The sequence below is a fragment of the Vipera ursinii genome (genome assembly GCF_947247035.1).
Source record: "Vipera ursinii genome assembly, chromosome: 4".
NCBI classification, from domain to species: domain Eukaryota; kingdom Metazoa; phylum Chordata; class Lepidosauria; order Squamata; family Viperidae; genus Vipera; species Vipera ursinii.
This window is the reverse complement of record NC_139514.1, coordinates 39,224,271-39,246,054: the sequence shown is the minus strand read 5'-3', so window position 1 is coordinate 39,246,054 and position 21,784 is coordinate 39,224,271. Positions and strand designations below refer to the sequence as shown.

At 42.5% G+C, this 21,784-nt stretch overlaps 1 protein-coding gene across 1 annotated transcript in view; it reads right to left on the bottom strand.

The window, feature by feature from the left end:
- The window catches only part of PTGFRN (prostaglandin F2 receptor inhibitor), an 82,516-nt gene extending 63,461 nt beyond the window's left edge, over positions 1 to 19,055 (bottom strand). Inside the window, exon 1 of the mRNA XM_083361902.1 lies at positions 18,754 to 19,055. Coding sequence (XP_083218028.1) covers positions 18,754 to 18,808 — 55 coding nt within the window. The 5' untranslated portion in view covers positions 18,809 to 19,055. The remainder of the gene's footprint in view (positions 1 to 18,753) is intronic.
- Between the last annotated feature and the right edge of the window lie 2,729 nt (positions 19,056 to 21,784).

The window sequence follows — 21,784 nt, the reverse complement described above, 5'->3', positions numbered from 1 at the left end:
CTGCATTAGATAACAAACTGCTGCCGTTTCATTCCACTGAAACCCTATCACATTCCCAGTATAATCTGTTGGTTTTAAAGAAGGTGATTTACAATTGTGCAGTTAGTTATCACAATATTTTTGGCATTCCTTAAACTCACTAAGCATTGGATATTGATAGCCAGTATGCTACTTTTGGCAGAAAGTTCATAAAAGATCATTAACAGAAACGTAGATACTAGAATCTGTATGTTTCTCATGTTAATAGTTTTACACAACTATTCTGCAAATCAGAGAGGCAGCCAAACACATACAATCATTATAAATCTGATTTTTTTCATAATTATCTTCAGGTTCTAGTCAGTGGCCAAACAATCCACAAAATAAGTTCGAAATATAATACTGCTATCTTAGCTTGGACTTGTAATCCATTATGTCACTATCCAGTGTTTCACATATCCAGTGTTTTTGTAAAAGAAAAAGGTGCCGGAACTCACACATGTCATACAACCCACCTTGCCTACCCTACAATGTTCCATTCAAAAAAGGTGCCGGAACTCCGTTCTGAGCATTCTATGACAAAAAAAGCCCTGCACATATCTGAGATTGATAAAGGTCAAACATCAATGCTATATGTATAAAGGCTATATTAGTATATTCTGAATTTCAGCCTTTCTTTTTATACTATACATGAACTAAATGATTAATGAGATTTTGGCTACATATTTTAGTCTATGTAGGGTTTTAGGCTAGGGTTGTTTACTCAGTGTAAACCCTTTCAGCCATCTGGGTCAGCCTGAGTATGAGGCTCTACAAAGCCTCCTTGCAGCAATTTGGCTTCTTCAAAGTAACCTACCTGATAGCAATGAAGGGATTTACCCTACTCACAGCATGGAATTCAGGCTGGCTTCCACTATGTGTGGTCTTTCACAAACTCAGTTTAGGAGCCTCTCAGGCACACCGAAAAAGCTATTTAGAGCAGAGAAACTAGTTGAATAATGTTGTAAGAGCAAGGTGACAAACCCACCCACCCCCGCATCATGAGCTAAACTCCATATTTAAAGTCACATATATGATTTAGGCCTCTTCTTGATATATGACATAGAGTAAAACTATTGGCAGGAAGTTTTTATTGTGTAATGTTTATTGTGCAACAACATTTGAGCAAGAGCCCCAAACAGTTCAAGGTTTATGATGGAAGGCCAACTATTGAGATATTCAGGATTCATAAGCCCAAAGAAGTAGACATGTGCACAACATCAGGAATAAGGCTACTTAAACTGTAGCAATATTCAGAAAGAATCTAAGTTCTCGTGGAAAAAATTATAAAACATATATATATATATTCACACAAGCAGGTTCAACTACTCAGGAGGAGAGCACCCCGCCCCTCTCCACAAGGCACACCTGGCGACTGAGATGTAAGGAGATGATGTGGGAAAGGGCATTTGTTTAGAACAAATGCTGATTTCTTGGAGTTTTGTGTGCTGTTGCTGATCTTGGAAACAACTCTCTGATCTCTTGTTCTGTGTTGTGATTTCTGCTTGGAAACCCTGAAACTCTGACCATTGGACTGGCTGACAAACTTGATTTGGTGTTCAAAGACCTCGGATTGAATTTTGGTTTCTCTTCTGAAACTGCTCAGACAAGCTTGTATTTCCACAGACTCATTAAGATTTTGGATGTACATTTCATTCCTTGTTATCTACATGGCCTTGAGTAAATTACTCTTCTAATCTAACTGTATATGAAACTACTTGCAGCCAGAGGCTGGTGAAGGTGTGTGTGTGTGTTACTTTGTTCTGGAGCTTGCCAGAAACATGGGAGCATTTGGGGAAAATTTGGAGCAATTAAAGGGCAGTTTGAATTGCCAGCTGACTGCACATTACATGAGCAATACTAGTCTGACAATGCATTCATATAGCTGCTCAAGGTATTGAGATAACAATAGTTTCTGTATCTGATTCACCAGTCCTCATATTGCACTTCAGCTTATATAAAGATTGTCAGGATTGGCCCTGTTCACTAAAGAACATGGTTTTAATCAAGTCAACTCTCAGGATCATGATTCTCAAAGCTCTTTTTGTAGCAACCCTTTATACAGACGTAGGGAAAGTCACTACAGCAAAGAATTTCAGAAGGGAAGGAAGTGATTCCAACCAGTACATAAAAAACATTTAGAAGGAATAAAAGGAAATCTTTCTTGATGAAGCAGAATTTTCATTGCTTACTATGAGGTTTCTATATTTATTCCTATTATTTTTGACAGGTACTCAAACAAATGTGAGGAATTCTGGCTATTTTTTAATTCTGGCTATTTTTTCTCATAAATATCAAGAAGTTGAAATCGGTTTTCCCAAATATTGTTATGCCTCTTGCTTTCCCAAACCAAGAAGATCCTTGTTATAGTAAAAGTTTTTTTAAAAATCAAAGATAGTGATTTGTGTTATTTTAGATATTGCTGAGAAAAATTACCAGTGTTCCTTATGCTGGCCATATTTCATAGTCAATAATAGGAATTATAGTTTTCTACCTAGGTATGCAAACTTACCTTCTCTTTTCAACAGTTTCACAACTTTTATGATTTCCTTTACATCATTTTATTTCTGAGAGGCAAGCTTTTATAATCCCACTCTTCAACTTATCAATATAATTCCGATATTTAATTTATTTATTTAATTTTATTATGGGACTTATATGCCGCCCTATATAAATCTCTGGAATACTTCCCACATTTCAGATTAATCTCAAATTATTTCAGCAATCAATTTTTAATTCCATTTACTTTGCTAAAGGTGCTTTGTTTAGTTTTCTTTTCCCACTTCCAAAACAATGGCTTATTAGCATCAAAATTATTTTACATTTTCTCTGCCTCTTTAATCTGGTTGTTGCTGTGACTACATGTTCTATAACTTATCGTTTTTAAAAATATATTTTATTTATTTATTTATTTTAATTCCATTTATATCCCGCCCTTCTCCGAAGACTCAGGGCAGCTTACAAGCTTAGCAGTAGCCTTCATTCTATGTATATGCCTGCTTATTAGGGCTTTCACACACACCCCAAGCGGCATTATTACAAAGTCAGCTTATTGCCCCCAACAATCTGGGTCCTCATTTTACCTACCTCAGAAGGATGGAAGGCTGAGTCAACCTTGAGCCTGGTGGGATGCGAACCTGCACTAATTGCAGGCAGCTGGTGTTACTTAAGGAGTCATTAGCCCACTGCTCCACCAAGGCTCTATTACACATACATATCAAACCTTTCATATTTTCTGCAGCAATCATTTTATATGCATTGTTTTCAGCAGCCACTTCCTAATTCCCCCAAGCATATCTCTTTCATATTTCCCATTAAGGAAAACTCACATATTTCTGTGACACTGGAATGTTACTGTGGATAACTTCCAGTGTAATTTGCCCCAAGAACATTCTCAGTCAATCCCTATATCCAAATCAGAGCAAGCAGACAAACCACTCAGTTCAGCTAACAATATAACTTGATGTTTATTTGCTTGTTTATTAAACATTGTCAAAACTGAAAAACAGTTAACCAGTAAAAAGAAAAGGGAGAGACATGAACAATAGGTAAAAATTTATATTATCTATATAACTATCAGAAGGACAGAACTTTCAGAACTTTCAGTTTTTCAGAACTTTTATATTAGAAGGACAGAACTGGGTAGTTATCATAGATTGTACCAAAGGGATGACCTTTAGTTATTCCATCTTTCATTCTTTTCCATATAAAACAGTAAAACAATAGAGATGGAAAATAGCACACCAGTGATCCCTCCTCTACTCTGCATCCTGAAGGAAACAATTTGGAAACAGAATGATATAGCTCATTCCCCCATCTCTGTGCACCAAACTGTGTTGCAATAGGTTATACCATGTGCATCATTTTGTGCTCTCTTAAGCCTAAAGAAGCAGTCTGGGGGTAATAGTAAAAAGGTAAAGTTTCCCCCGCACATGTGTGCTAGTCGTTTCCGACTCTAGGGGCCAGTGCTCATCTCCGTTTCAAAGCCGAAGAGCCAGCACTTGTCCGAGGACGTCTCCGTGGTCATGTGGCCGGCATGACTAGATGCCAAAGGTGCACGGAACGCTGTTACCTTCCCACCGTAGTGGTCCCTATTTTTCTACTTGCATTTTTACGTGCTTTTGAACTGCTAGGTTGGCAGAAGCTGGGACGAGTAACAGGCGCTCACTTTGTTATGCGTTTGACATTATATCATCTCAGGTTACTACATCAGTTTCATTTGCACTTTTTTTGCATGTCCACATATTGCAGGTCAACATGTCCATTTCATAATATATATTATAGTTCTTATATATCCCATATTGTCCTTGAGTAAAGAGGCTGGTCCTGTTTCTTTTATTCTGAAATCTAGTAGTTATCTGTGCAGCCATGCAAAATCCCAGTATGTTTGTTCTATAGCCCAGTATTTAGCTTCTGTAGACAATAAATTAATTAAATAAATTAAATAAATAGAGTTACAAGGCTTAGTTTCTCATTGCACAAAGTGACAGGTATTCCCCCATAAAAGAACGTGTACACAGTGATTGATTTCTTATCTGATTTATCAACATCTGAATCTAAAATTCTACACAGTACCTGATAGGTTTTTGATCTTTAGTTACAGACAATTTTAAATTAAACTCCACAGTTGCTTCTAAATATCTGATGAAATGTTTTACCACTATCCAGTCTTCTTCTATTGGCTCTATCTAATCTTTCAACTAAATCAAAAAACATTGGCCATGTTGGGTTGTTCACAGATGCAGTGTATGCTAGTGTCTGACAGCTGCTGTTCATTACTTGCCAACTTGTTTTGGTTTCTTCCTTTGTTCAAGTATCCAATTTTTATGGATGTGCTTGACTCCCTTGCCTCAGAAATTTGGTTTGGTCTACAGGGGTGTCCAAACTTTTTTCAAAGAGGGCCAGATTGGATGAAGTGAACATGCTGGAGGGCCGAACATTTTTCCGAACATTCTTTGAACAATTGCAATTAAATGCAAATGAATTATTTTATGCCAAGTTAATTGCAAATGGCATACTTTTCATTTTATAACATTAAGATCAACTGGCAGCTGAGTTTTCACTATGTCGGCAACCCGCGGCTCCGGAGCCACATGCGGCTCTTTGAGCCGTCTCCTGCGGCTCCCAACCGCCCGGTGCGCGCGCACCTCTTCGAACGGGCAGTGGTGCGTGCGCACCTCTCCAAATGGAGAGTGGCACCACCCGTTCCGAGAGGTGCGCACGCACCTTTCCGAAGGGCGGAGGTGCACGCGCACCTCTCCAAGCCGTCGCCGTCCGGAGACCTGCCGACGTTTGGGGAGGTGCGCGCTGGGGAAAAGGCCGGGAGAGGAGGGAGGAGGAAGGATGGGGTGGGGGAGAAGGAGGCTTCCCGGGCTGGGGGGGAAAAGCAGAAGCGAGGGATCAGGAATCCTCCCGCTTGGCTGCTGCCACCGCCGCTGCTCCTACGGCCGCCGCCGCCTGCTCTCTTGGCTGGTTGCTTTCCGCTTCTCTCCCCCCGCCTGCCCTCCTTCCTGCCTTCCTCCCCTCCGCCTCGCCTTCCCCGCTCCCGCGTTTTCCCTCTCCCCGCCTCGGATTCGGGGTGATTCCCCGTGAGAGGGCGATGGGATTCCGGTGAGCTTTCAAGCCTTCTCGGCGGTCTCCGGCACGGCTCAGGAAGCGTTTCTGCGCCGCCCGGCCGGAGCCTTTGCCTCCTTCCCTCCCCCAAGCAAGGCGTCCTTTTTCAAGTTGCAAAACCAAGCGGGGTGAAGTGGGCTGTCGGGAAAGACATTCAGGAGGGTCCCCCTGGAGAGGAGCGGGAGCGGGAGAAGGAGGGAAAGGAGGAGGAGGAGGTGATCGACTCGCCCAACCCAGTCCGGGCCGGCCAGCCCCGTAACGTCCGAGCTCGCACCGCGGGCGGAGAGGCAGGAAGCCGAGAGGAAGAAGACTCGCGGCGGGGACGAGCGCGATCCAGCAGCAACACCCCGGGTCAGGCCCCGGTGGCGGAGGAGGCAGTGGCGGCGGCGGAGGCGGCCGCAGCACCGGCAGCCTTCCTAGCAGCGGCGGCGACAGAGACAGAGGCGGCGGCGGTGGAGGAGGCGGCGGCGGTGGAGGAGGAGGCGGCGGCGGCGGCTGCAGAGGCAGCTTCCTGGCGGTCTTCTTCCTCTCGGCTTCCTGCCTCTCCGCCCGCAGTGCGAGCTCGGACGTTACGGGGCTGGCCGGCCCGGACTGGGTTGGGCGAGTCGATCACCTCCTCCTCCTCCTTTCCCTCCTTCTCCCGCTCCCGCTCCTCTCCAGGGGGACCCTCCTGAATGTCTTTCCCGACAGCCCGCTTCACCCCGCTTGGTTTTGCAACTTGAAAAAGGACGCCTTGCTTGGGGGAGGGAAGGAGGCAAAGGCTCCGGCCGGGCGGCGCAGAAACGCTTCCTGAGCCGTGCCGGAGACCGCCGAGAAGGCTTGAAAGCTCACCGGAATCCCATCGCCCTCTCCCGGGGAATCACCCCGAATCCGAGGCGGGGAGAGGGAAAACGCGGGAGCAGGGAAGGCGAGGCGGAGGGGAGGAAGGCAGGAAGGAGGGCAGGTGGGGGGGAGAGAAGCGGAAAGCAACCAGCCGAGAGAGCAGGCGGCGGCCGTAGGAGTGGTGGCGGCGGCGGCAGCAGCCAAGTGGGAGGAGTCCTGATCCCTCGCTTCTGCTTTCCCCCCCCAGCCCGGGAAGCCTCCTTCTCCCCCACCCCATCCCTCCCCCCCCAGCCCGGACCCCCTTCTCTCCCGGCCTTTTCCCCAGCGCGCACCTCCCCAAACCTCCCCTCTCGGAATGGGTAGCAGAGAGTCAATACGGCAGGAGGAGGAGCAGCAGCAAGCAGCCGCAGTTGTTAGCTTTACCTCCGGGAAAGGAGACGGAGGACGCCGAGAGCGCGAACTTGATGCACTTGTAGTAGGGCAGTGAGTCCCGCCAGGCCCGCCCCGCACCTGCGCCGCTCGTCTTCCAAGTTTGGGCAGTGACGTCAGGATGCGGCCCTCTCACCGCCCTCCTGCGGCAGACAGTCTTCTGCTTGCCGCCCTCAATCAGAAGGGAGGGCCGCATTTGCACAGAGCAGGGAGGGCTGTTAGAGGGCCGGATTGAACCGCCCCGCGGGCCGCAAATGGCCCGCGGGCCGGACTTTGGACATGCCTGGTCTATTATTATTCATTTTTGATTAAGCAAGCACACTTCACTGTTGTCCATTTCATTTCCAAGATAGCAGCTACTTATTTCTAAGATATTTCATTTCCAGATGATTATGGGTCACTATTTTCAATTTCTTGTGACCACATAGATTTTCTCAATAATTTATCCCTAACCTAGTCTTTTATTACTTTCTTCTACTTTCTATCACTCATCTCTACTACTCTAAATTGTTCATTATCTCCAAGGTGTCTTTTGTCCATTGTACATACAATTAGATCATTATTATAACAAGGAATGTACAAACATTAAGTCTTGTAAATAAGTATGGAATAGTATTTTCTTTTCCAAACTCATGTTTCACAACATTTAATTTAGTTTATTGGACCATGCTTTAGTTGTCTATGGATTTTTAATGGATTTTTAATTTATGGATTTTTACTATTTACAGTCCCTGGTTCTTCAGAATCTAGTGGTTGATACATGTAAATCTTCTCTTTCAGTAACTGTGAAAAAAGGTTATTTTAATATTTATTACTTAATGTAAGTACTCCACAAGCAATTTTTTAAAGTAGTGCTATACTTAAAATTCTGTATTTGCATGTTTATAGTGCAAAAGCTTCATTGTAATCCTCAGCATCCCTTTGCTATATGGTACAAGTAGTCCTCAACTTATAAATAATAATAAACCTTTATTGTCAAAGTACAACATGTGTACAATGAGATTAGCTGAGCCTCCCCCCGTGCTGTCTCACCCCAACACACAGTGACAACAAACCCTCCATCCTACCACACCATGTGAACCAACTACACCACACACCGGCCTCCCAAGTCAATTCTGCATAAGTTCACAGAGATTATGTCCCATTTAAAAGCCTAACAGCCCACGGATAAAAGCTATTTTTCAGCCTGTTGGTACGGCTGGCTATATTCCTATATCTCCTACCGGATGGTAGGAGAGTAAAGAGATACCGTCCAGGGTATGAGTCATCCCTGAGAATCTTCCTCACTCTTCCAAGGCAACAAGCCCTGGCAATGTCATCCAGTGGTGTCAGGGAACAGCCCACAATGTCTTGTGCTGTGCTCTGTAATACTTTCCTGTCCGCGGCTGTCAGACCAGCATACCAAACCACAATACCATACGAGAGGACGCTCTCTATAGTAGACCGGTAAAAGAGGGTCATTAGCCGTTGTTTTACCCTGTTCGTCCGCAAGACCCTAAGAAAGTGAAGCCTCTGTTCGGCCTTTCTAGCCGCCTGGGTTGTGTTAACTTTCCAGGTCAGATCTTCACAGAGGTAGACTCCCAGAAATTTAAAGGAGGAAACTCTCTCTACACAGTCCTCCCCGATGTAAAGTGGGGCAGGTTCCTCCTTTTTTCTCCAGAAGTCTAACACCATCTCTTTCGTCTTGCCAATGTTTAGGTGCAAGTTGTTGTTACTACACCATATGGATAGTTTTTGTACCTCCGCCCTATATGCTGTCTCATCCCCACCTGTAATAAGACCCACCACAGTTGTATCATCTGCGAACTTGATTATCGCAGTGGATGGGTCAGATGATACACAAGTGTATAAAGAGTACAGGTAAGGGCCAAGCACACAGCCCTGTGGTGTGCCGGTCCAAAGCTTCAGGGGGGTGGACAAAGCAGACCTGACCCTCACTGTTTGTAACCGATCCCTAAGAAAGTCTTGAATCCAATCGCAGATGGCGGGGGAGAATTTCAAGTCAGTCAGCTTCTCGATGAGAATGCTCGGCAAAATGGTGTTGAAAGCCGAGCTGTAGTCAACAAAAAGCATCCTGACATAACTTCCAGGTCTCTCGAGATGGCTTGCTACAGAGTGTAAAGCAGTAGCTATGGCATCGTCTGTCAACCTATTTCCCCTGTAGGCAAATTGATGTTTATCAATGACAAATGGGACAAGAATTTCTGTTACTAACCAAGACAGTTGTTAAGCCAGTTCCACCTGACTTTACAACCTTTTCTACCATAGTAGTTAAGAGAATCAGTGCAGTTGTTAAGTGAATCTGGCTTCTGCCACTGACTTTGCTTTTTGGGAGCTGGCTGAGAAGGTTGTGAATCATGAGTCTGGGTTGCTGCAACCGTCATAAATTACATGCTGGTTGACAAGCACCTGAATTTTTATCACATGACCATGGGAATGCTGTTTATAGTTGTAAGTTTGAAACAGTTGTCACTTTTTTAGTATCACTGTTTTCAAACAGTTGTTAAACAAATGGTCATAAGTATTGCATATTTCCATGAGCATCATGCTTTGTTTTGAAAACTTAGTTATAACTTTCTTAATGTTTGGTAGTTCTATTAGAATTCATGATCTATTTTTCTCCAAGAATTCCAATTTTATGACTGAGTTCTAACAACCCAGGACAGGTAGTCCTTATTTAACTACCATTGGGACAAAATGCAGCCATCAAGTGCATCACATCACCACAATGTGCTTATATGAAATCCCATTTCCACTGTGGTCATTAAGCAAGTCGCTGTGGGTCATTAAGTGATATATCATTTTATAGCAACTTGCAATTGTACAACCATCTCCTCCCATGGCTCTGCTTGCCAGAAGCTGGCTGTGAAGCATGCAAATTAGGATCACATGACCCTGGAACATTTTCAAATAAGCACTTATGTACTAACATAACTATGTCTTTGTCAGCACCTAATTGGTTCTGAAATCCTTATAAAGCCTTGATTTTCTTTTAGGACATTTGATCTCATTATCTCACCTTTTCTATGGATCTTAAGGCTTAGACTCTAAGCTTTGAGATTTTTTAAAATATATATATTATATTGTCTTTTATTACATCAATGACAGACTGCATTTCTTTCCTTTATCTTGTTTTGAGAGTTCTACTAATAAGTATAAAATCGAACTGGTGTACCTACAATTTGGCAATTACATTTTTACGGAAATTTTATAATGAAATTTGATCATATATTTATACTTTTCTGTTGAGGGACCTTAACAAGAGTTCCTGAAGTTATCAGAAACATTCACACTATTTTGTTTGGAATAGAGAAATAGGATTAGGATTAGGATTTATTACATTTACATGCCACCCTTCTCCCTAAGGACTCAGGACGGCTCACAACAATAAAAATTAGGAGACAAAAATACAAAAATTAAAAAATACATTGACACATGCTCCCTTTCACTTCCATTCCCTAACGATCTTCATATTTACACATTAAAACATTAAACTATTATTCATTTCTGAGTGTGCATACATCTCTTGTCTCAGACTGCCTTTTGAAGAAAAAAACCTGAATTAGTTTGTCAAGTTTAAGCTCAGAATTATTTCAGTTATCACTAATGTATTACTTTTATCCTGCTTTTTCTGGACTCTCCTAGTCTCCTGAGAAACAGCTTTTCAAATAATGCCTTCATCTTTGTACTCTAAACTGTATTCTTTCCCACCTTGAAACATGAAATTTCCAGTCCCAATGTCACCTCCATTTTCAAAACAAACTATTAAGCTTTTCAGTGTTACTAAAAGTTAAAAATCACAATAATTTTGGGCTGTTTGGGACCTGTGCTTTAGGTTGCTGATCTTGAATTTGTGAATTTAATGCCCAGAGTCACTGAGTTGAATGGCATACAAGTACAAAACGTAATTATTATTCCAAAGTAACTTTGTAACTGATGCCAACATGTCTACTACACATTTGCAGAATCTCTATCACGTTTGCCATTACAGTCAATTTGTACGCATTGTTCTATACTTAACTCATTTTTTCCCACCCTGCAGAGTAGAAAAAAAGCCTAAACAACTTATCTCTTCCTAAGCTGCTTTTCTCTGCAACAGGGCTGAGAAGTTAACAAGCTCAATTCTGAGACCTTAACTAGCAGAATCACAAAGGCTGCCTGAAACTGGCAAGACTTTAATCAGTTTTACACTTTGGCTTTTCTTTGTCTTCTATGTGGCTTAGGGCTCCAAGCTGGGAGCCTACTAGATAAACAGCCAGAACTAGCACATTCCTTTCTATGTTTATTCCCCATTAATTTTTTTTTTTTAATTCCATTTATATCCCGCCCTTCTCCGAAGACTCAGGGCGGCTTACAAGCTTAGCAGTAGCCTTCATTCTATGTATATGCCTGCTTATTAGGGCTTTCACACACACCCCAAGCGGCATTATTACAAAGTCAGCTTAATTGCCCCCAACAATCTGGGTCCTCATTTTACCTACCTCGGAAGGATGGAAGGCTGAGTCAACCTTGAGCCTGGTGGGATGCGAACCTGCACTAATTGCAGGCAGCTGGTGTTACTTAAGGAGGCATTAGCCTACTGCTCCACCAAGGCTCATGAGAGCCTGATTATTCTCTTTAAGTCCTTCTCCTCTCCAATGACTGTCAATACATACATTAATTCCTGTCTTACTAATTATTCCAATGCCAGGGTGAGAATTCCAAAGGACAGGTCAGGCAGGGAAGAAGGACCATAAGATTTACCCTTTTATCTGGCTTCCTCGCGAGTCAAGTTCCAGAAACCTTCCCTGATGTTTGATCTACCTGGCTGTTTAGAGTTCAATCCTTCTGACACCATAAAAAAAAAGTTAAAGTAAAATCATAAGCACAGTCATGGTCACATGATTTCCAGTTAGCAACTGCATCAATTAGTGACCACACTGACCATCCCATTAGTGGTTGCTAAACAAAGATTACTGGTACTTCCATCATCCCCATTACCGAAGTGTAACATGCATGTTCATTAGCCTGTCTAGTTGGTCTAGAGAGCCAATTCATACTTTTTTCCATATATTTAGACCTTTTATTAATAATTAAATGTACCTCTGAAGATACTACTTGTATTCATCAATCGCATTCCATAAGATCAGAGAATTCTTATTCAGATCATTTTACCTTTTAACCTTCTCACATTTAGGTGTGGATACAATGTCATGTCAATATTCCAACTATAAGATAAATGTAATGTACTGCTAAACACTCAAGTAAAGCTGGGGGGTGCAATGGCTCAGTGGTTAAAGACACTGAGCTTATCAGCTGGTACTGGGTTCAAGACCTGAAAGCCACATGGTGGGATGAGTGCCCATTAATTGCCCCAGCTCCTGCCCATCTAGCAGTTTGAAAGCATGCAGATGCAAGTATATAAAAAGTACTTCAGTGGGAAGGTAACAGCATTTCGTGCATCTTGGCATATAGTCATGCTAGTCACATGACCGTGGAAGTGTCTTCAGACAACACTGGCTCCCTTGGCTAAGAAACAGAGATGAGCACTGCCCTCTAGAGTTGGATACGACTGGATAGGAGAAAACCTTTATCTTTAAAATAAAGCAGACTTGACTATTTAAAAAATTATGGAGAAACATATACCATTTGCCACACTTTATTAAGATAGTGCTGATGAACATTTTATGTTGTAGATCAGTGATGGCGAACCTTTTAGAGACCGAGTGCCCAAACCGCAACCCAAAACCCACTTATTTATCACCGGGTGCCAGGTGGGATGTGGCCCACTGGGTGGGTGTGACTGTGGTGGTCATGGCAGACTGGGTGAATGTGGCCAAAGTGGGTGTGGTCACATGGATGTTGCTCGTGGGGAGGGATGCCTGTGGGGGCCAGGCAGGGTTGGGGAAGATCCAGGGGGTCTCTGGCAGGTGGGGTGGTTGGCCAGAGGTTCATCCTGTGGGATGAAGTGAGGTGAGGCTGGGTGGGTATGCCAGTTGCTGCGAGGCAAAGCAAGGTGAGGTAGGGGCCAGGGCAGTTACTGCCTGACACCATCAGCCCCACACACAGAGGCCAGCGAGTGCATGGGGGCCGACAGTGTACATCAGCAGCCACAGCCTGCCGGCTCCTCAACTGGTGCACTCTGGACAGCTAGCCGACAGCTGAGGAGGCAATGCAGTGGGTCATGCCCAGGAAAAGGAGAGCATGCGAGGCCAGGAGGGATGGGACAGGGGGGAGGGAAACCAGCTGTGCATCCGGCCATGTGGGACCTCAGGCAGCTGGTTGAAGAGGGACGGTTGCCATCTCCAGGACATGACACGCGTGCCCACAAAGAGGGCTCTGAGTGCCACCTCTGCCACGCGTGCCATAGGTTCACCACCACTGTTGTAGATCATACAACTAATGAAAAATTAAAAAAAACAAAAGTTCAAATAGGGTATATTGCATATTCCCAAATAATTTCATAACATGAATCTACAACAAAGTTCATAGGATCAGTCTAGTTCAAATTCACATACCACGAAAATAAAGAACATAATTTCTCTCTTGAGGCATTAAAATGAGTAGATTTCACATAGCATGCCAAATACTAACAGATGTGATCTGCATTTTAATCATGCAAAGAGAAGTTACAATATCTCTTCAAAGATTCTCAGATGCTTTCATTATAAGCATGGCCACAAAGACTGCAGGCTAAATGCAACTTGCTTTGAGTAAATAATGCAGCTGCATGAATTCCTAAGTGAATAAAAGCTGACAACCTCTACACGGTACTACAAACTAAACACACCATCTTTGTGCAAATTTGAATTGACAAATTCAGGTATTGACAAATTCAGGATAAGAAAAAGTGAATTTGAGAGGTATAGAAATGGGTACCCTCCCCCTTAAATCAGTACTTGTAACAGCTCCTTTGTAGGAACACTGCTCAGCTAGAAGAGTTTTGCAAGGAACAACGAGGTAAAATTCAAAAGCAAGAATAGAAAAGGCATTTAGCTGGCTACAGGAAATGTTTGGAAGCTATTTCTCCAGAGGAGGAAGTATAAAGTCTGGCTGAAGGATTTTCATATTTCTGCACCTTTCATGTTTTTGTATCATAATGCAGGGTGTGAACCTCAGTTCACCTAGTGATTTGTTAGAACATAGAAGTTGACAAGGGTTGTCTAAACCTGTCTATATAATTGCACATAATTGCATATAATCTCAAAGTTTAGAAGTAGATGTACAGTTTCCAGAACTTCACATAAATTCCTCAACTCACAGATTTAGAAAACAAAAGCATTTTTAAAAAGTGCTGCAGAGAAGCATCCTGGTCCCGAGGCCACTCTCACTTTACTTCCTGGCATCAGTCTTCTGACCCAGCTGCTTCGTGAGCATCGTTTGAAGAGGGGATCTAACTTCCAAATGTTAAATTGTCTGTCCTGCAAAACCCGGCAAACGCCCATTTTATAAAACGGAAACTGCTGATCCTCAGAAAAACATGCACAGGCAACACATACGCTAGATAAAAACAACAAATACCATGATCTTTTAAGACAAACAAAAACATCTCCACTGTCTGGCCTCAGACAATCTTCCTCAGATGTATACTTAAACATTAAACATATAATAACGGTTTTATAGACAAACCTGACTTTATATTATTATATTTGGCAAAACATCTAGTATTGGAACTAGAAAGAAACCAGAACCAAACCAGAACTTGGCAAAACAAGTGTGGTTGCTATGTAAAGGACATCCTTTCATTAGCCTTAAATTTCCCCACATTTAGCTTCAATGAACGAACCAGAATTATATTACAATAGAAGAAACAAAAACTTTGTAATATTTCTCACATATCTGCATATTTTCTATGCCTCTACTACATCTCCCAATGCATACCTTCTCATTCTAAAAGCCCAAAATATTGTGATAATTCCTTACAGCAGAAATTTTCTCAACCAAGAATCATCTTGGGTACACTCATTTCTCTTTTTGTACTCTGCTGAATCCAAAAATGTCTGAGGGTTTTCCCCCCCCCCTTAATTTAGCCCAATTCATTTTGATTTCCAGAACAGAAGAAAACAAAACTCAAACTTATTCTCTTCCTTACCATTTGGACAAGATAGGTTTCCCCATATTTATTTTTCCACATTTCTTTTATCCGCTAAATAGGATATCTAACGAACAAAACCCTTTATGCTCTCATTTTTGTTGTCTAACTATAATTGCATTGTAAAGGACACTGCTTCATGAGGTTCATGATTACAAGCAGACAAGCAACTAATTACTGGAAGTCTTTAACGGCAGGATTTGAATTAAACCTTGATTCAAATTACTAACTCTTGTAGTATCAAAGAAATCAAACAGCTGGAAATGCAAGCAATGGCAAAGAACAATGAACATGAAATGAAGCCTCTGAAAGATTCCCTAATGCTAGCCAAAAACTGAAGATTAGGCAGAAAAAGAAGGGCCTTTGAAGCATGGAAGAGGAATATTGATTACCTGGAGATTTTACAAGTTTACTGTGAGTTTTCTTACAGAGGTATAACATGACTCACCTCCTTCCCTCAAGCTTTTCCCACCAAAGAAAGCAGCAGGTTTTTAAATTAAATTATCTATTTATCTTAATTAGAACTGGAGAGCTTGACATTTGCTCAGGTTACAGACTGATCACAAACAGCTTGCAGAAACATTCTATGTGCTATTATATGGTGAAGGATAGTGAAGCATTTACCTGTGGGGTTTAACACCATATGTGCAGTCACAGAAAGTGATTTCTTAAGGCAAGTGCCTCTATTTGTTTTACTGTGGAACAGTATCACACTTTCTAGTACACTCGATAAATATGTAACCGGTACATTTCTAATCACATAACGCATGTCACACTGCACCATGTCTCTCTATATGGTATAAATTAGTCAAACATTTCACTGAATAGCATTTTGTTTTTACAGGTACATTATATGCAATACTTGTGTGCCTAGTTCAGGGGTAGGCAACCTCGGTTCTTTTATGACTTGTGGACTTCAACTCCCAGAATTCCTGAGCCAGCTTGGCTGGCTCAGGAATTCTGGGAGTTGAAGTCCACGAGTCATAAAAGAGCCGAGGTTGCCTACCCCTGGCCTAGTTATATGCAATACTTGTGTACCTTTAAAAACACAATCCACAGCACATAAGGGGAAGCAACTCTTTATTGACTTGCTCCTTCCAAGGATTATATTTTAACATTATTTAAAGATGGAAAGATGGGAGAAATGTAAAATGTAAAAACAATCCTGCTTATCGCTTACATCCTGTGGTTTAAGGTACTAAGCTAGAAACTGGGAGAACATGAAGTTCAATCCTGCCTTAGGCATTGAAGACACTTTCTCTCATCCCTAAGAAGGCGGCAGTGACAAGCTACTTTGGAAAATCTTGCAGAAAGATCGGCAGGGACTAGTTCAGGCACCTACCAGTAGTCCACAGTGACTGGAAAACAACTCCCAAACAAAACTAAGGGCATTTTTAAGAAACCATCCTCCCCAAGCATCTGCAGAAAACCCAAGGTTATATCAAACTGAAGGCATGGAAGATGTCATCATTATGCAAAGTCTACCAGTATGTTCTTGCATTCCAATATGTTACAAGCATGGAAATACTTTTGCATCTCAATATATATTTTGTCACTTGCTCTCTTCCTTCTTCCCTCACCTGACTTCCCATGTTTGCAGCTTCTATGCAATATCATTACAGTTGTGTTGAAACTTTTTTTTTCCAGACTCCACTCATGATGCTGGCAATGCACCATTTTCTTTATAGACAATTTTTTTTAAATTCCATTTATATCCCGCCCTTCTCCGAAGACTCAGGGCGGCTTACAAGCTTAGCTAAGAATAAGTATGGTGGTACTATAATTGTTGGAACGCAATAGTTTTTTTTTCATAACTTGCTGGTTACCTGTTCCTTCCTATTTTCTAATACCGGAGACAAGCCAGATAACCAATAAATTAGGCAACATTATCAATAATTAATGCAGAAAGATAAAGCACAAAGCCTTTGGGCTTCAAAAACTGAACTCTTGCCTTCAGGGCTAATATAGAAATTGCAGTCCAAATCTCTTCTTACATACAGTTTAGGGAGGGTATGGTACTGAAGGACCATAACTCCTGATTTAATGATCATTACCAATGGGTTTCACTAAATATCTCTATGGAATTTTTTAATCACCTCCAAAATAAAAACTACAGGAACATAAAATGTGGCTATTCCTGAAATCCAGTATCTTGTAAATGAAATTATTTGGTAAGAACTGATGAAAATTGAAGTCTACTAACACCTCAATTTAATAAACCATATGGAAGGAAGGAATGCCATTAAATCTCTATGTCCATGAAATACAAGTTTATGTAAATTACATCAGATATATTTAATGTTCTAATAACCTATATATAAATTAATGCAAATCATCTAGACTGATTCACCAAGCAATGAACCTTTATGTTCTTTAGGAGTGAAGTCCAAAGTCTTTATTCAGATAGCTGATGTCTTCAAACCCAGGCTTATCATACTCCAAAGATAATATAATATTTAATAAAATCTATCCTCCCTTATGCCTCAGGCATAAACTCCAATTAAGTTTAATCCAATAAAATTCTTCTGAACTCTGTAGCTTTAAAAATGAAAACACTCTTGTAATATTCAATTCTGACACATTACTGCTTAATGACAGTTCTGAAATAATTCTCCAGATGTTACAAATAACCTATTGACTACTTCAAAATTCCTTTGTACATATTGCATATCTAGGTTTGTTCGGTCTCTTATACATATTTCTAATTTTAAACTGTATTAAAGACCAAAATAGTACACACCTTTCTTGTCTAGCACTGGAATCCACACCAAGACAGCTCTTTCCAGAGCCTACAACCTTAGAGGTGCCATTCATTAATTAGAACATAACAGAGAAAACTCAAACCTAAAATTAGAGTTGGAGCACCTAAGTTCACTGCTCCATAAGTGAACTCTGACATCATCGTAAAATGATCTATGAAGTGATTCCTGGGGAGACACTACCAAAACACAGCATGAACAAATAAAAAAAAATTCCTTCCCCCTCCCCTAAAAATCTTTCAGCTGGAAAGTTCACAATAATTACATGCAGTAACCTCTTAAAGGAGCCGCTGCAAATACTGTTTTACTGAAATGTGAAAACTCAAGGTAAATGTTTTTAATTCATTGCTAATGAGGGGAGTGGAGAAAAAAAATAGGGATAACGAACTATCTAAAGAATTCTATAGGTTATCTACCTCTGCGGCAGCTGAGACATAAAGATTAAGAAAACAAAGGCCTCTCTATTCAACACACACAAATCAAAAGATCTAGACCCGATTTTAAAATTCAGAGTAAAAGAAGGACGGTAATGGCACTTAGCACAATTTTTTTTTCTCCCTTAAGGATTTCCTACATTGTCCGGTTAAGAAAAACCATGTGTCCCAAAGGCACGAGACTTAAGGTGTGTAGGGGCGAGTCCTTTAAAAAAAAAAGTGCGATCACAAAAAATAAAAAAATAAAAATCAGGGTTTGTGAGCGTGAAGTGTGTGCTCTGCCCACTACGAAGTCATGACTTATCCGATCCCAGATGGGATTAAAGAGAGAGACTACTATCAAAGACAATAGGGCTCGCGAGCAAGCCCCGACACTCATTTCCCCCCTTTTTTTTTTTGGAGGGGGGGCACCGCACACGTCTCGTCAGAATACCTGCATCGGCTTAATAGGGAAGCAGAGAAATTAGTTTATTTGGGGCTCCAGACCGCCACTCTCTCGCTTGCCACCGCATCTCTCTCACACCCACTAAAATCTCGCCCTCCCGCCCCAACGCACGCAGGCATTCTCCCTTTCCGCAGCCACTTTTCCTCCCTGCCCAAGACTCACCCGCCAACAGTAAGAGGAGCAGGGAAAGGGGCGCTTTCTCCGCACGCTGCCCCATACCGCCGCGTCCAGCTTGGGAGCGGAGAACCCGAGGAAGCGCGCCGAAAGCCAGCCGGAACCCCCCCAAAGCGGCCGCTTAACGAAGCTTCCTCGCTTCAGTCAAGGGAAGCCTCGGCCAGGAGGGGCCGATCCAATCCGATCCAATCCAATCCGAGGAGCAGCCAACAGCCGTCGCTCGTTCCCCGCCGGCTCTGGATTGTCCTGGGAACCTGCAGGCGCGAGCAAGAGAGGGCGGGAGCCGCCCGCTTTTTCTCCCCCGCCGCCGCCGCCGCCGAAGTCCGGCCGCGCAGCCAACCACAGACCCAAACTTTCCCTGCCCCCGCCCCGCTCCCCCTCCCACAGGTGCCGAGGGGAGGCCAGCCCGGCCCCCACCCCTTAAAGGGGAGGAGGAGGAAGGTGAAGCGCTGACGCTCCTCCGGGCAGGCGCCGCTTGTCCTCCGACGGCGTGTTCCACAGAGTCCGCGCGTCCCCTTTTGCCGGGCTGAGGCTAAGCCGTCGAGCGATTAAGGCTCGGGTTACAAGGAAACCTTAGGCTTGGCGCGCGAGCCAATGCCATTCAGCGGACCCCGCCCTCGCCTCCCTTTTTTTTTTTTTCTTTTCGGGGCGGGGACCCGCCCTATAAAGGGAAACCCAGCGCCTCCAACTCCGCGGCTGGAAAGTGCGAGTCGGGCAAAGACCGGAGTGGAGAAACACACGCGCACGCACGCACACACGCGCGCACACACACCCCCGGCCTCGCCTCCGCCTGTCCCCGCCCAGTTGCCAGACTGAATGAGAAATGGGGGGAGAGAAAAGGATTGCCCGCATTCCGAGCGACTTTCAAGCACTGGATCAAAGAACTGCGGGTGCTGAGAAGCCCGGCCGCACGTGGGCTTTAACCCGCGCTTTCGAAAACCCGTGGTGAGAGGAAGGGAGTGTAGGAATCTGGAGAACAAATATGCTCTTGGCACAAAAGGTTGTAAAGGAAGGACTGGATATAGTTACTCGGGAAGTAGATCCCTTTGCTTCCACCAGGTTTAGTCTCAGGTAAGCACGGGAGCTTCCCATGTTCTGAGGCACAGTTTAGTCCTGTCATTGATAGTTTATAAGTAAATATATATATATATATATATATATATATATATATATATATATATATATATATATATATATATATATATATATATATATATATAATATATATATATATATATATATATATATATATATATATATATATATATATTGCGTAACAGAGTGAGCGCCTGTTACTCGTCCCAGCTTCTGCCAACCTAGCAGTTCGAAAGCATGTAAAAATGCAAGTAGAAAAATAGGGACCACTACGGTGGGAAGGTAACAGCGTTCCGTGCGCCTTTGGCATCTAGTCATGCCGGCCACATGACCACGGAGATGTCCTCGGACAAACGCTGGCTCTTCGGCTTTGAAACGGAGATGAGCACCGGCCCCTAGAGTCGGAAACGACTAGCACGCATGTGCGGGGGAAACTTTACCTTTACCTTTATATATATATATATATATATATATATGTATGTATGTATGTATGTATGTATGTATGTATGTATTTTTCCTCTTCAGTAAAGAAGAGTTCCTCTTGAGTTACCCTAACCCTAACCCTTTCAATTGTTGCTGACTTACACTGATATGTAAACTGGTGGGTGAGATTCTCACTAAGACGTAACTTGATTAGTTTTAATTTAGAGAGATCCACGTGTTACCCCAGCATTTGAATATAATGTTTATAATTTTATGAGGTATGAATTCTGCTCTCCGTCAGAGAAAGGATTCTTTTTTTAGAAAAGATGACTCTGGGGAAAGGTGGTAGATAAGAAAACTAATTCAAAGAGGGGGGAAATATTGCTTTAGGAATCAAGAGTTGACATCCTGAATTACAGTGATGAGAATAATGAAATGATCAGCATTTTTGTGCTTCCTATTTAATACACTTTCAGCTTAGTTTGATTATACAGGTAGTGAAGCAAAACAATGTGAAGACATTTATTCCTGCATTTTCTTTTCCCATGCCTTGAAAGTATTTAAGCTATATGTCGATTCTAATCAGCTTACACTTCTAGTATTCACTGAAAAGAGTTAAAACAACGAACAATAACATTATCTCCTACCATATTGTGCCAAGGAACAACAAAGAAGAAGTTGATGCAGCTGATAACTTCACTGCAGGAGCAACTTCAACCTTATCAGCCCCAAAAGCATTCTGGATTAGCCAAGTCTTTAGAGCACAGATGTCAAACTCATTGCATCACATGACCTGTCCTGACGTATTGTAACTTTTTTTTTTTGCATTGCCAGAGTTGGGGTGGACTTGGCCTCCTCATGATGCAACTGGCAGTTTGACACCCCTGCTTTAGAGGTTTCCTAAATCTTAACAGTGTTGGTTCTGGCATGATTTTGGAAGCAATGTTCTTTGGAGGAGGGAGGCAGCAATGAAAAAGACCTACCGGTACCTTCCTGACTTCCAATGGCAACGCTCCTTCACATAGGGACCCAAAAGGAACTTTTTCCATATTTTATTGAATGAACAGATATTACTGTGACATCCAGTGATAACCAGGATTTGAGTCGTGTGGACTTCAGCCATGTAAGACTTTAAAAAGGTGTCAACCAAAGCCTTGATCTGCATATAGATATTATTGGTTAGCAATTCAGCTCTTGCAATAGTAGTTTCACACAAAGGGTGAAGTGATAACTGATGTATTCCAGACCACCTCTAGCTTTTAGGTGGAGAGACACTGCAGGTCAGGTAAATCCAAGATCCTTGGATTCCCTACCAGTTACTACATGCCTGGCCACATGGGCTTCCGCAGCTCAGAAATCTTGGTATGTGTAGCAGCTCCCAGCCATGACTTTTTTTTTCATATACTGCATATGCTTTACTCTGACTCCGTACTTTTCTTCCCCTGATTCTTTGACTCGCAGCCTAACAGCAATGCTTATACATTTCACAGCTTTCACCAAC